Source organism: Rhamphochromis sp. 'chilingali' (assembly GCF_963969265.1).
Source record: "Rhamphochromis sp. 'chilingali' genome assembly, chromosome: 2".
In the NCBI taxonomy this organism is placed as follows: domain Eukaryota; kingdom Metazoa; phylum Chordata; class Actinopteri; order Cichliformes; family Cichlidae; genus Rhamphochromis; species Rhamphochromis sp. 'chilingali'.
Window position 1 is genome coordinate 44,056,141 of NC_137930.1, and position 16,156 is coordinate 44,072,296.

The 16,156-nt window shown below is 41.2% G+C and overlaps 2 protein-coding genes across 3 annotated transcripts in view; one reads left to right on the top strand and one right to left on the bottom strand.

Annotated features, from left to right (window-relative positions):
• LOC308391510 (actin nucleation-promoting factor WASL-like) overlaps positions 1-5,758 on the bottom strand; it is a 32,021-nt gene extending 26,263 nt beyond the window's left edge. Inside the window, exon 1 of one of the 2 annotated variants that reach the window (XM_080874117.1) lies at positions 5,107-5,758. In XM_080874117.1, the coding sequence (XP_080730243.1) occupies positions 5,107-5,211 (105 nt within the window). In that variant the 5' untranslated portion in view covers positions 5,212-5,758. The remainder of the gene's footprint in view (positions 1-5,106) is intronic. The other variant, XM_080874116.1, reaches the window with a different exon arrangement.
• A 4,516-nt stretch (positions 5,759-10,274) lies between these two features.
• hyal6 (hyaluronoglucosaminidase 6) lies at positions 10,275-14,640 on the top strand (the record flags this gene model as incomplete). Its single annotated transcript, XM_080875201.1, has 4 exons — positions 10,275-10,404; positions 11,344-12,297; positions 12,656-12,745; positions 14,152-14,640. The coding sequence occupies exons 2-4, from the start codon at positions 11,377-11,379 to the stop codon at positions 14,638-14,640; spliced, it is 1,500 nt and encodes a 499-aa protein (XP_080731327.1). The 5' UTR covers positions 10,275-10,404; positions 11,344-11,376.
• Positions 14,641-16,156: the final 1,516 nt, after the last annotated feature.

Consider the following 16,156-nt stretch of genomic DNA (forward strand, 5'->3'; position numbering starts at 1 on the left):
CTTTTATGTTTAAAATGATACAGACTGTTAGTCTTGGTAGCAGGGGATCGGTCCGCCAGGGCCTCCGCTCCTGGCCACCGCCTGACACACACTGCACCAGACCCCTACAGCACCTCCTGTGGGTGGTGGGCCTACAGAAGGATGGGCCCATGTCCCTTTTTCAGGTTGTGTCCAGACAGGCCCCATGGACTGAGGCCTGGCCACCAGACACTCGCCCTTGGGCACCCTCTACGGGCCCAGCTCCAGGGCAGGGCCCCAGTAACCCTATCCCAGTCAGGGTGAACTGTTCCTCTGATTGTTATCGCTATGTCTGGTCCTTCACCCAGGACCAATTTGCCATGGGAGACCGTACAGGAGGCAAAAGTCCCCTGAGAACATAGCCCCTGGGATCCCTGGGACACAAACCTCTCAAGCATGATAAGGTAGCGATTCACGGAAAAGGGTGGAGTACCCACTGTGGGACAGAGACGAACTGATGTCCCAAGTGGAGGAGTTTAAATATCTCAGGGTCTTGTTCACGAGTGAAGGGAGAAGGGAGCGGAAGATCAACAGATGGATTGGTGCTGTAGCTGCAATGATGGGGATGCTCTACCGGCCTGTTGTGGTGAAGAGAGAGCTGAGTGTAAAAGCAAAGCTCTCAATTTACTTGTCGATCTACGTCCTTTTCCTCACCTATGGTCACGAGCTGTGAGTAGTAACCGAAAGAACGAGATCGCGGATACAAGCGGCAGAAATGAGCTTCCTCTGAAGGGTGGCTGGTCTCTCCTTTAAAGACAGGGTCAGAAGTTCGGCCATCCGGGACAGGCTCAGAATAGAGCCGCTGATCTGCCACACTGAAAGGAGCAAGTTAAGGTGATTTGGGCATCTGACAAGGATGCCTCCTGGGTGAGTCCTGGATGAGGGGCATGTCCCACCGGGAGGAGGCCGGGAGGCCAAGGCGCACTTATTCTCTTAACCTTTTTCCTCACAAAGATCAGAACAAGGTCAGCATTATCTCAGAGTAGGTTAATTAGATATGTATAATTCAAGTGATTTGATTTTGTTTTTATTAGTATTATTTGATTCTGCTTTTGTTTTACTGATTCTAAATTACTTTAATAAAATATCCTGCATCACAAAAGTCTACATTATGGACATTACCTTTTTAGCCCTTTGTTAAACAGTACAGGTAAAAACCCGAGTATTAATCTGCTTTAATATAAATAGCTCTTAGAGGCCACTTCAGCCTTACAAAAGTAACAGACCCCTGGGACTTTCCCAAGTCACTAAATGAAACCAATGATTTTCCAAGAGAACCTATCTGGAGGGGAGCTGCCATTAACAAGTGTGGCTACTGGATGCCAGGCCTGCAAGGGTACTCAGACTCCCGTTTTTTCGCATGAGAGGAGGCAGGGTAGACACCTGGAGAGCTTTTGAGGCAGTTAGAATTGGGCAAGTCCCCTCACCCATCAGCTCCACATAAGCTCTGTACTGCCTACTGGGTAAGATCCATGGGATCAGCGATTAGGATTAATTTGACGGAGCTGTATTGGGGTGCTGGTCCTACAGATCGACACAGGTCTTAATGTCTTTAAGACATTCCTGCAGTTTAACTAAATGAATGAAAATCTATGCTATGCCTTCAAATGGTACTGCCTAAAGGAAGCCTATACAATGTACATAAAAGTGGTTCTAGCACAGAACCCTGTGGAACTCAATAATTAACCTGTGTGTGAAGAAGACGCTCCAATTACGTGAACCAATTGGAGTCGGTCAGATATATATGATTCAAACCAATGCAGCACAGTAACACTCTCAGCATGTTCTAATCTCTGTAATAATACAATATGTTCAATGGTATCGAACGAGGTCTAGCAGGACAAGAACAGAGACGAGTTCACAAGAAGACCATAAGTAACCTTCACTAATCCTGTTAGTGTAGTGAGATGAATTTTGAAACCTGACTGGAAATCTTAAATTAAACCTCTCTGCAGATTATCAGTTATCTGTTTTACAACTGCTTTTTCAAGAAATTCTGAGATAAAATAAAGGTTGGACATCGGCCTAAGCTAAGACAGTTCGGTCAAGTGATTGTTTAATTCCAGCCACCTTAAAGGCCTGTTGTACATAACCCAACAGGCTTCTCGGCTTTTTTAATTATTGTTGAACAGCCCAGCCTTGAACACAGCACATTAACACCATGTACAGGTAATGCTGACAGACTGTCAATCTACTTATTTTCAAAGAAGGAAACCAGAGAGAAAAATCAATTGGAGAGAAAGAGTCTGACTAAATATCACCTATTACCCTATGATATCATAATGTTGCTGGGGAGACATCATCATATTGCAATTAAAAAAAGAAGGAAAAAAAAGGCTGACGTCAGCGTGTTGTAATTAAAAAAAAGTTTTAGAAAACACAAGAGCTATCCCTTGTGCTGTCTGAGTGTTTTTGTGTTTTCTTGAATTTTATTTGTGAAGAATATAGACAGTTTAATATTACAGGAATGCTTGGTTCAGTGTTCTGACTCTTATCCTGACTACAGTGCTAAAAAGAAACCCTGGGTTGTCCTTTTGTTCTTCATCACTGATTGATAGTAAGATGTCCCAGCGTTATAAAGGGCTTTTTTTTTATAGAGCAACAAACTCTTTTTCAGGCTAAATTAAGATTTTCTAAATTAGTGTGACACTGTTTACGCTCCAGGTTATATGCTTTAAAGTGCGTGTTTGCAGAGGTGTGGACTCGAGTCACATGACTTGGACTCGAGTCAGACTCGAGTCATTAATTTTATGACTTTAGACTTGACTTGAAAAAATGTTCTAAGACTTGTGACTTGACTTGGACTTTTACACCAATGACTTGGGACTTGAATTGGACTTGAACCGGTTTACTTGAAAAGACTTGATATTTTACCCCAAATATAAAATTTAACATGCATATTATATAGAGATTGAAAATGTGACGTCATTCACGGGTAGAACCGCAAAGGATTCTGGGAACTCGTGGCAAGCGGTACTAGCGCACGCAGGCTTTCAATTGAAATCAGTCACACAGCGATAAAAAGAAACACAAAAATGTCAAGAAGCTGTTGTATTATTAACTGCAATAGCCGGTCGCATGACAGCCACGGGAAGCCGACGGGTAAAGAGATCGGTTGTTATCGGATTACGTCGTTGAAGAGAAATTGTTCGAGCCATGTTTCCAAAGTAACAAAGACGCGACGGATGGTCTGGATTGCAGCCATTCAAAGGTCAAATATAACGTCCCAGAACCCTCCAGCTCACAGGTTAGTCTGCTCCAAGCATTTACACGAAGGTCAGTGTTTTTTAGTACTTAATACGTCATTTTCATAACATAATTGGTGATATAGGTTACAAGCAAGTCTGGCGCTGAACAGAAATTGTCGCGCTATGCTCCTTTATTTATTGTGCATAAATAGTGAATTGTCCTGACACAATATTGCGTTTCGCTTCTGTTATTATGGTACATTGACAAAAACATATACTTTTAGTCACAGGATAAAACAGTTGTTTTGTATCACTAATTGCCCAGTACGATTACAGCATACAATATTGTTGTCACTGCTACATTTCTGTGATGGGAAATTATTTCCACTACTAATTAATTACCGTTGAGCTCAAAGGTCCTATTAATAAACGGTTAAGGAATGTGTATTTATGACGACGATTTGTGAGACTGGTAAACTTATGATACGTACGATGGTCTTTACTTTCTACACGGTGCATTTCAAGGTCCTGCACCCATCCGTCGGTAAACTGTACCTGGGCTTGTTGCAGTGACCGGAAGTTACTAAACTTCATGAGTGTATGCACTCACTCCAAGAACCGTATGATTATAAATATGCATATAAATATGCTAAGATGAGATAGCTGACTTCATCTAACTAGCAAATGTTGTCCAGGCTATGTTGGTGATTCAGTTTTTTTTAATATGTATGATATTTTTGTCATGCGATTTTAAAGCTGGTCCTACAACCGCATCCAAGAATAACATGCAGCTTATCTCAGAACTGTCGGTGAAAATTATTCTTGGAGCCAAGTTTAATTGAGCTGCATTTTAAAGAGGTGCAATTTCACAATTTGTGTATATTTTCTAAGTTCACTATTTTGTCATGTGTTGAGAAAAACACAGATTAAAAAATTACATGGTCTAATATTTACATTTAGCATAACTGCAACATTATTTTTTCGTTTTTTTTTTTTTAAAGACTCGAAAGGACTTGAAATTCAAAGTTTCAGACTTGTGACTTGACTCGGACTTTTACACCAGTGACTTGAGACTCGACTCTGACTTGCCTGACATTACTTGAGACTTGACTTGAGACTTGAGGATAAAGACTTGAGACTTACTTGAGACTTGCAAAACAATGACTTGGTCCCACCTCTGCGTGTTTGAGAGTTGCACTAGTGAGTCAAGTGCTTCTTAATGGTTTTGCCTTTAGTAGCAGAATAACAGTAATTATTGGAGCTTCAATTTTAATAAATTTAATAGCAAATTTAAGAAGCTGCTTTTATCACCTGCGAGAAGAACTCTGTTGTTATTTTGTTATTGTGGCTATCATTTGCATCCAGCTGATGAGGACATAAAAGCACAAATGCGCTGTGTTCATCTTTAAAGAAAGCCAAGCTCAGCTTTGTACCTGTGCTTATTTACCAGGAGCGAGCATAAACAATGCTGACACTAAGAAAGAAAACTGTAAAAACACAGTCTCGGAAACCAAAACAATGAGCTAAAAGTCCATTTACTTGCATTGATTCTATCGATTCCCCCCCTCCCCCTTGATATGCATGCACACCTGCATGCATCTTAAATGTTTTTTCTTCCATGTATTGGCTTAGCATCTAAAGTACTGACTCATTAAGGTTATCAGGAATTGCCCAACTAAAGTATTAAGTATTGTATTAAAAGTTTTATTTATCGCTGGCCATTTCCCCCCTGACCATATTTATCTTTATGTTTTATTTATGAATAGTTGAGTAACTCATTCATCTAATTTTAAGCTATTCTAGCTGGACTGAGAAGCACATGCATTTCCCATACAATGTGAAGTGAATACACCTGCACCTACTTTTAAGTTGCAGGTGGTAAACAAACGCAGGAACTTACGGCGCATTTCCTGCCTAAGTAGCAGAACAGGCACTCGTTCTCCTGCGGGGTAAGGAGCAGGGAGCCGACGTTAACCGCCCTGCGGGGCGGCGGGTGGCTGTTCATGGCACCAGAATCTTGTAGTCGACCCCGAAACAATGCAGTTATCCCTGGAACGGGCACTACAAACGGCTGTATTTACAGAAAATCCATGCGGGCTCCGGTTGCTGTGGCCTGCAACCGGATCATCTCCGCTCAGTTCGACTCCGAGCAGGAGGGCGGAGGAGGATGTGGTTGCGATCTCTTTTCCAGTCTGGCTCCTGCTTAGGAAAAACCCTTGTATTCTCAGTTTGATGTTGAATGTGAAACCAGTGACTCGTTAAGTGTACGTAGACAGATAAACGCTCAACTTTCATTCGGAAACTCCAGCGACTGCAGCAGTAATGCGTACATCCAACATGGCAGCAGGAGGGAGCAAACCACTTTAAGGATACAGCAGAGGGGTGTTGCTTTCAACAAAATCTGCCCATATCCGCTATAATACAGATAACATGGGCAGAAAAGCCGAAAGATGTGACACATTAAACACTGTAAAACTGTTGAATTATATATATATATTCCGTGGTAAGAATAAAATGTCGCTGAAAACAAAAACGGTTCATCCCATGCGGCAGCAGAAATGCAGCTCTGCAGAGGGAGAAGGGTGGGGGGCAGGGGGATGCCAGTAGATGTAGAGCGTGGAAGTATGAAGAAAATTCTCTGTAAGGAAACAATTAGCTTTATCATTATCATTTGCCTGAAATTAAACCGACTGGATTGTAAAATAACATTATATTCTTGTGCTAATCCAGATATAAAATTTATTTTTATATTATACATATTCTACTTTATCTTGTACATATTATAATGTGTGCAGTATGCAGTATGTAGCCTACTATGTGTGTTTAAACATAGTAAAATAGACTTGATTTACTGCTTTCTTAACCAGGAACTTTCTAACCACCATAAGCACTGCAGACATTGAGAAATAGATTTTGGGAGACCAAAATAATGTGGTAAAAGGCTCAATTCTCTATGATAATTCCCTATGACATTATTTTTACAGGTTACATCTTTATAGTTGTCTAATTAAGTACTTAAACCTGATTCCGTGACCTGACCACTAACCATTTTTCTGCTTTTCTACTGTTTCCACTCTTCTGGTGTTCTGCAAAATGCCCAGAATGGCACATATCCGCAGTCCTTATTATTCCAGTCAGTAGTGGTGAACAACTACCAACAGAGCCTACAATGATAAGTGACATCTTATACGCTCAAGTTTCAAAACTTGATCTGCTAACATATTAGTGCCAGACACAACAAGGTGCCTTTTAAGGTTTTGTAGAAGACCAGTCCAGAAGCATAATGTGTTGGCTGTTCATTGTATAAGACATGTTGATATCAAGAAGCACAATGTTAATGCTCTGCTGTGACAATCAAATTAACCTAAAATATATTTTAATGGTAAACAAATAAAATGTTGAAGTTTGTGAATGCTGAGGTGACAAATGGACAGACAGTCTCATGCAGGACCTGTCTTCATGCAGCAAGTACATCAGTGGCATTAACACCAACACTAATCTGGAGACCAGCTGCTCTTACATTCTGCAGTATAAAACACTGAGCAAAGGTCACAAGTTTCAAAGAAGCAGCACCGACAATCTACGATGTTCTCATGAAGCAGGATCTCAGTAATTGAAAACTTTGGTAGTCATTTTTGGGACCAAGGATTTTATCCTGTAAAAAAGTCTTGTTTGCTTAAAATGTTATTTAAAAAGCTGATTAGTTTATCTTAGTTTCAACAGATGGTGGAGAGGGTTGGGGGTGGAAAGTTGTTCTTGCTAAATAGAGGCAGAAGAGATTTCTAGCACAAGGGATGATGCAAAACCAAGATGGTTATACTTTTTTTCACTGTTTGTTTTGTATTTACACTATTAGGATTCGTGTAATACTATCAATATCATATCATATGAATTTATAATAGTTTACCTAAACATTTTATTGCAAAGCTATCGAATTTTTTTTGCACGTTCAGTACATTTCGGTAATCATATTGTTGTACTTACAATTTTATTATTAAATAGCTGGGATTTTTTTTGTTTGTTGTTTTTTTTCTTTTTACTTTACTGCCACCTATATGGTATTGCTAAAGTACCCTAATGTCCACTAGATGGTGATCTTCTCATGCTTTTCTCTTCCTTGGTTGATGGTGGGAAAAGAAGCATTGTAGAGCAGAGGTGGGCAATTCCAGGCCTCGAGGGCCGGAGTCCTGCAGGTTTTAGATATCACCCTGGGTCAACACACCTGAATCACATGATGAGTTCATTACCAGGCCTCTGGAGAACTTCAAGACATGTTGAGGAGGTAATTTAGCCATTTAAATCAGCTGCGTTGGATCAAGGACACATCTAAAACCATCACTTCTTGTTCAAGAGTGATGGGAGAAGGGCGCAGGAAATTGACAGCTAGATTGGTGCTGCAGCCGCAGCGATGCGGACGCTGAACTGCTCCATCGTAATAAAGAGAGAGCTGAGTGTAAAAGCAACACTCTCAATTTACTGGTCGATCATCCCCCAACTATCACCTATGATCACGAGCTGTGGGTAGGGACCGAAAGAACGAGATTGCGGATACAAGCTGCAGAAATGAGCTTCCTCTGAAGGGTGGCTGGCCTCTCCCTTAGAGATCGGGCGAGGAGCTCGTCCATCTGGGAGGGGCTCAGAGTAGAGCCGCTGCTCCTCCACATCAAAAGCAACCTGTTGAGGTGTTTCGGGCACCTTACAGGATACGTCCTGGGCACCTGAGTGAGGTGTTCCAGGTATGTCCCAAATGATGGTAGGCCCCAGGGCAGACCTAGGGCAGGTCCAGGACTCGCTGGAGTGGTTATGTCTCACGGCTGCCCTGGGAACTCCTTGGTGTTCCCCCGTACAAGCTGGAGGATGGCGGTTGATGGCTGGTGAGAGGAAGGTCTGGGCTTCTCTGCTTAGGCTGCTGCCCCCACCACCTGGCCCCAGATAACTGGAAAAAGATGGATGGGTTTTAAATCTCTGCATAACACAGAATCTTATACTTGGGGTTGTTAATGACATCCTCCTGGCTACAGATGTACGAGATCATGTGGTCTTCGTTCTCAGGGACTTAACAGCTGCCTTTGACATGGTGCATCACAATATTTTACTATCTCACTTGGAACACTGTGTAGGCATTTGTAGCACTGTTCTGCAGTGGTTTAGGTCTAAGAAAACTTTTTGTGTCAGTCTTCTTGGATTTCAGATCCTCCTCAGCTCTAGTCTTGTGTGGCGTACCACAGGGATCAATACTTGGACCTCTGCTTTCCCCCCTATATCGCTTGCCCCTTGGCTCTATTTTTAGGAGGCACAAAACTGCTTTCTATTTATATGCAAATGAGATGCAGGTTTATATGCCTCTAAAAGAGAAAAATTACTACTCCATTCAAGTGCTAAATGACTGTCTTTGAGGAAGTGAAAACTTGGTTGACTTTTAGTTTTTTAAAATTTTAATGAAAATAAGACAGAGGTTCTGTCTATTCGGCCAGGTGTCACTGGTGGGCTATTTTCACGTGGACACTGGCCCTCTAGCACAGTATGGAAAGGCCACTGTCACCATTTGGGTTTTAAAATGGATAGTGATTTTTGGTTTGACAGTCAAGTGAGAGCAGTAGTGAAATCCAGGTTTTTCAGCATAGGTAACTGGCCAAAATTTAACCCATCTTGTCAAAAAATGATCTCAGAACAGTATTCCATCCTTTTATTACAACTCGACTGGATTACTGTAACTTGTTATACCTTGGTATTAGCCAGTCATCCTTGTCACATCTTCTGCTGGTCCAAAATGCTGCTGCAAGACTTTTAACTGGTACACAGAGAAGGAAATGTGTTACTCCTGTTTTATCCTCACTAATAAACTGATCTGCAAAGGCCAGTAATGTTATGGGAACAGAGCGGGACTCCCTTAGGGTGGTGCATATGGCCACCTATGTGTACAAACATGGAAATTAGAGCATCAAGGGAAGCAGGTAATTCTTTAGCTGCTAATTCTCTCTTTAGTTCATTATTTAAAAAGTACAGAAAAACACCTCAGAGGCCCTTTTCCTCCCAACCTGTCTCTTCAGCCAGAATCCAAAAGTTGAGTGATTAATCCTCAACACTCCTCTTACATTGCTTTAAATAAAATAGCCTGTGAGTCGCTGAGTATGGATTAGAGCCTTTATCAAACACATTCCAGAATTTGTTTAAGAATTCTTCATGAGACATGGATGTTTGGGTCCCCATTTTAAGGCTCTTCCTCGCAGTAGTGCCATCAAGAAAACTAAGGCACACTGGGAAACAGGCCACGTCCTGACAATGCACCAAACCTGGTACACACACACACACACACACACACACACACACACACACACACACACACACACACACACAGAGAGACTGGGAAAGGAGGAAGTGGAGAATAGGGAGCAACAACAGTGCAAAAAAAATGGCAGCTCACACTTTGAGGACCGACGGACCGTGACAAAATTATGCATAAACTACGTGACTTTGCATCTTTCATCTCTTTGTGTATGAGAACCTCCTGCCTTTCATGTATTACTGTTTAGGTTCAAAGTTTGATTGTATAAAGGCATGCATTGACTTGAAAAAATGACTCCCCTCAAATGTCTTAAACCAAAAGCAACAAGCTTGTTTGGAAATTGTGAAGAGTAGAAAGTCCAGATATTGGTGTGAAAATGTAAGGATTAAAAGGAAAAAGGAAAAATAATCAAGTAAAACACAGATATTTAAAAATTCTACTACAATACATTAATCAAGGGTATGTACTTTGTTACTCTCCACCTCTGATCATGACTGAGTAAATGAACATGGTCATGGAGATGCTCTGACCATCTGTTGCTCTAAAGTGTTCTCTTCTTCACATTAAAACGTTTCTTAAAATCTAAAATCTGGTCATTTAAGGAAATTCTCAAAACAAAACCCTCCATGAATTAATCCTAACTGTTGTCAATATGTTGCATTTATTAAAGACTTTCTTTATGAAGATGGCTTTGTGAGTATTGAGTAACGTTGGAGGAGGGGACAACAAAACAATACTCGGGCATTTCTGCCCTGATATCACCCCAGGGACCCAAAAGAATTGGGTGCAGAGACAAAGAGATCATTCACAGCTTATCAGATGGAGATTTTCTGAGTTTTACAACACCAAGAGAGGAGGCAGTCATCCACCAACAGGTCTTAATTTGAAGCACATTCAGTAAAGAAGGGGAAGGTATGTAATCTGTTCAAGAAAATTGCTATTATAGCTTCTTTAAACTGTTTTACCTCATCAAACGATAAATAGCAGATACTAGACAAGGAATCAGTATTTCCATAGTTGCTAATAGTGGGAAGTTTTGCTTGGTAGTTAGTGGCCATTAAAAAGCAAAACGGTGGAAAATCGTTAGTTGCCCTTAACCGAGACTGTGAGAAGTTGTGACTGTGCCTGGCAGTGAGCTACTGTCCTTTGCCGTTGTCCCAGTGTGAAAAGACAAAAAGACTCATCATTCAACAGCAAATTGCCTTCCAATACCAGCATAAATGGTGATGTCACAGTTGGCATGCATACAGCCATTGGAGTGACTATAAATCAAGCTTGTTGCTAGTTTTACCTTTAGAATATGCGACTGTCCCCTGCACCATGACTCACAGGTATGTCTGCATTTTGTGGTTGGTGTGTTTGAGCCATGCAGTAGTAAATAACAGTTAAGTTTTTAGGTATTTAAGTTAATTTATGAAAAGATGATATCCACATTTAGAAGTTGTTCACTGCCTCCAGAAGCACTAACAACTTTCTACTAAATTTAACTATGTTTTAAATTCATGACAAAATATTACTGTGGCTTTTCTGATTTCTTTCTGCAATTTTTTTTTAAGGGACACTTTGCTAATTCACCACAGACTTTCCTCAAACTATCTCATATTGGTGGTTTTAATGTTTAAAAAGTGTGTAGTTTTACCAGCCCCTCTCTCTCTCGTCATTTGCACCAATATTCACTCCATTGCTCTTTGCAGAACAAGGTAGCTTTGTTTCTTGCATTATTGGGGAATTTAGAGCATTCACTTCAGTGCTCATCACTTATGTGCTTCATGATTGTTCCTGCTCATTGAAGCTCATAATGCATTTATTTTCCCTCTGAAAATGTAATATCTGCTCTCTCTCTCTGTGCAGGACTACTAATTGATCTTTGAGGAATCAAGGGCCATGGTGCTAATGGCACGCCATCTCCTGCTGCTGGTCTTATGGGTTTGCATAGTTGATGGTGACCAGACCAAACCAACCCAACCACCTCTGATACCTCATAAGCCTTTTGTTGTAGTCTGGAATGCTCCCACTGAGTCATGTCGGCTTCGATTCAAGGTGGACTTGGACCTTAGCATTTTTGATATTGTAGCAAACCTCAATGAAACTCTAAGTGGACCAAATGTCACCATCTTCTACCACAGCCGTCTGGGATACTACCCATACTACTCGAACTCTGGGATCCCAATAAATGGTGGCCTGCCGCAGAACCAAAGCATCTCCAAACATCTTGGAAAAGCCCGGGCTGACATTGACAAGTTGATCCCCCACAAAGATTTCCGAGGTTTAGGCGTCATTGACTGGGAGAACTGGAGGCCTCAGTGGGTCAGAAACTGGGGCTCTAAAGACATCTACCGCAAAAGGTCCAGGGAACAGATCCGAAAACTTCACCCAAATTGGCCAGAGAGCAAAGTTGAAAAGGAAGCGAAGGAAGGCTTTGAGAGAGCTGGACAAGCTTTCATGAATCTGACCTTGGCACTGGCTCAAGGTCGCAGACCAGGTGGACTGTGGGGGTTTTATCTGTTTCCAGACTGCTACAACTATGGCTACAAACAACATCCACAACATTACACTGGGGAATGTCCAAATGTTGAACATGTTCGCAATGACCATCTGATATGGCTCTGGAAGGAGAGCACAGCCCTCTATCCATCCATCTACCTAGACTATGAGCTAAAGTCCTCCTCTAACACAGTCAAGTTTGTCCATTATCGAGTCAAGGAAGCTATGAGGATTGCATCCATTGCACGTGCGGATTTCACATTGCCTGTGTTTGTCTACTCCCGACCATTCTATGCCTACACCTTTGTAGTTCTGTCAGAGGTAGGCCTTAAGCTCTTTAATTACACCTTCATGGTGTGTGTGCCAACTGGACACATTTAAAAAGCAAAAAAGTGTCTATTGGCCTAATAATTAAGCTATATACAACATACTGCAATATTTTGCAATGTTTGGGGGACCATTTTTCCTTATGATCCACTTCACAATTATCCCTGCTTTGCTTTGCTCTTTTGATGTTAACATATCCTAGTATTTACCACAAAGATGGTTGTAGACAAGAGAAAATTAATAGATTGTGCAATGGTGGATATAAAGAATTCCTGGATCTCTTTAAAGGCATCATAAATTGAAGTGTTAACAGTGTTTACTGGCAAAATATACACCTGTCCTTTTCTTTAAGAGTGACCTGATTCATACTATTGGGGAAAGCGCTGCCTTGGGAGCATCAGGTGTCGTCCTTTGGGGATCCTCAGAGTATGCTCAATCACAGGTAACTGCTAGACATACAGACAAAAATAGAAACACAGATTTAAACAAATTTGAGGAGCTGTGTAAAATGTAAATAAAAAAAAAAGAAAAATTTATCATAAGAAAAATATTTGCTCATTTTGAATTTGATGGCTGCCATCAGGTAGTTCTGGGGGCTGGGAGGTGGCCTGGGGCAGGGATGAAGCAATTCAGCGGCTGACTGTTTGGCCCACGGCAAGGATGAAATAGTTCATCGGCCACCGGATCAGTCAGGAGGTGAGCAGAGGAGACAAAGTTCGGTGGCTGGGCCAAGAGGTCAGGGGAGAAGACAGGCCACTTCAGGAGGCTGACCAGGTGGGCAGTGCCAGAGATGGAGTTCAGGAGGGTTGGCTGTACTGATGGTGCCAACAAAGGCCCTGTGTGTCCATTACTGAAGGCTGACAATGGTAATGAAGGCGACCATCAGAAGGACGACTTTATGAAAACCCTCTAGAGGCCACCGTCAGCAGAGGGATAGAAGAGTTAAGGTAGATTGGCTGGGATTGATGATGGTAATGAGGATGCCATTCAAAAATGTAGGTTAAAGCTCTATAATGCAAAGAAGAAGCCATGTGTGAACATAACCAGCAACTGGTCTCTAGAGATCCCCAAAAATCACAGACTTTTATTTAAAGGAGAGATACCACACAGTGGTAAACATGTCTCTGTCCCAACCTTTGAGACATTTTACTGCCACCATTTTCAAAATGAGCATGTTTGTCTATAAATTACAGTGGTAAACATAATAAAATACTCCATTTTGGTGGCGATCGTGGCTTAAGAGTTGGGAGTTCGCCTTGTAATCGGAAGGTTGTCGGTTCGAGCCCCGGCTTGGACAGTCTCGGTCGTTGTGTCCTTGGGCAAGACACTTCACCCGTTGCCTACTGGTGGTGGTCAGAGGGCCCGGTGGCGCCAGTGTCCGGCAGCCTCGCCTCTGTCAGTGTGCCCCAGGGTGGCTGTGGCTACAATGTAGCTTGCCATCACCAGTGTGTGAATGTGTGTGTGGATGACTGGATATGTAAAGCGCTTTGGGGTCCTTAGGGACTAGTAAAGCGCTATATAAATACAGGCCATTTACCATTTTACTATGTAATGCTTCAAGGTCATAGGTCAAAGGTCAGGGTTATTCAAATTAATCAAATGCTTTAGTTTTCATTGGATCACCTCCAAACTTTAAAGCAGTATATTAGTCATTGGAGGGCATAATTTATTAGTGCTTTTCTAGTTCTTAGCCTTTATATTTTATGACAGTTCAGCACAAGAAAATGTCTTTAAAGTAGGGAATAAAAAAGCTAATGGTGTTGACAATGCTGTTGAAAATTAAATACAATATATTATTCTAATAAATGTCTTATACGTTTGACTTAGAATTTCTCCTTCCTCCCCTAGAGAAACTGCCTAACGGTGAAGAAGTACATCAATGGTCCTCTGGGACATTATGTCATCAATGTCACATCAGCAGCTAAGCTGTGCAGCAAAGCATTGTGCAAAAAGAACGGTAGATGCATCCGTAAGAGCCTGGACTCAGACACTTACCTACACCTGAACCCACGCTTCTTCCACATCCACCACAACTCAGCTCCCAGCGGCCCTCGCTTTCACATCAGTGGCCACCTAAACAACCACGACATCCTGGATATGAAGCAAAAGTTTACCTGCCAGTGCTACCAGGGCTGGACAGGTGTTTACTGTGAGGTACCTCAGACTATGCCACCTCTTCCTCTTCCTCCCCCACTCCAACCCACTGTGCCGGTACTTCGCCCTCAGGGGATCAATCTGCTGGGAGACATCCTGCTCCTCCTGTCACTCCATTTCTTCTGTCTATGTGTCATCATATTCCTGGGACTTTGTTTGATTATCAAGTCTCTCATATTGTAGACACAAAGATTTTATTTAGGACCAGAGAATTGCTGTAAAGTCTTTGCCAGACCACAAGTGTGATCAGCCACAGTTCATGCCAATGTCCCCTAGTTGAAGAAAACTGTTTGTATTGAAAGAATGAGAAATTCTCAGATTTGGCCTATAAATGCAAAACTCAGTCTGATCGTGGTCTGATCCAGGCAACAATGTTTGTCTCTGTGTTAAAGTTCAGTTCAGGAAAAATGTACATTGCGGTTTTATTTATGTCACAAATTGCAAATTTAGATTCCCATAATGTTCCCACTAAACAATATTTTTGAGTTTTTGTTTTTTGGTCTTTGTTTTTAGTTTTACCTGACTGTTGGCTGCTGACCAGCATTCATTTCAATTCAGTTTGATTTATATAATCCCAAACCACAAAAATGTTGCCTCAAGGTGCTCTTACTTTCCATTTGAAGGGAAAATGATGACAATCTGGGAGGAGAGAAATATAAAAATTCTGTAATCCATATAGGCTTTTCTAAATTCAGTGGATTGGGCTTAAACTTTTTCTGTATGATGAATTTAAGTTGCTGGTTTTCAGGAACTTTATTGTCACTAACTCCATATTTTGATACAAGTTCTCGCAACAAAATAAAGTTTCTCTCTTGAATAATATGTTCTAGATTCTTTCTATCCCCTTTACATGCCATGATGCAAAAGTCAGTAGGTTCTAATTTTTGGACAAATATCTGGATTGTTCCAAATGGGAGCTACACGGGATAAGTGAAGACTTATTATTATTTATTTTTACTTACTTATCTTATTTATCAAAAATTTCCACAGGCTGTCAAGGACGTGTTTAAGTTAAGGCTTTTAAAGCAGTTATAATGCTCATTAGTGAAGCCAATGAAAAGCAGAGCATACACACATATAGGTTCACCCATGAGTTACGCATCAGGCTTCCTTTTCTCCATTTTGAAACAACAAACACTCTTTAGCTAAAAAGTAGTGAAAACAATTGGTAGCTCTAAACCACCATTGTGTTTTGGGTTCTATGGAGTTTTGAAATGTATTTGTGATGGTTTAACTATTCATAAAAAATTCACAATGTTTGAGTGTAGTTACTTAAACCAAGCGATAGAGTTTACTAGAATTAGTTCTGCCTAAAGTCAATTATCTGTTCTCACTATCATTTTAATGAGTGATATACGTGAAGTTTTCAATGTGTTAGACCTTCACTTGATATATGATTCAGAACACTAATAAATAGCTTATCTTTACTAAACATAATGCATTCAGAAGGGGGCAAATGGGAATGATGAGATGAGGAGAGCCAGCAGGCAGGATCAGTTCAGCAACAGAAATCACATGTGGGAAGAAAAACAGAAAAAGGTGCAAAAATGAGAATAAACCACCCATAACTACAAAACTATTGGCAACAAATGAGTGTGAATGTATTGCTATAAATATTAAGGGAACAAATGAGAGAATACAAGTTCCAGAAGACCACAAATTTCTGATGGTCTCTAAAAAAGGACACCATTCTACATGT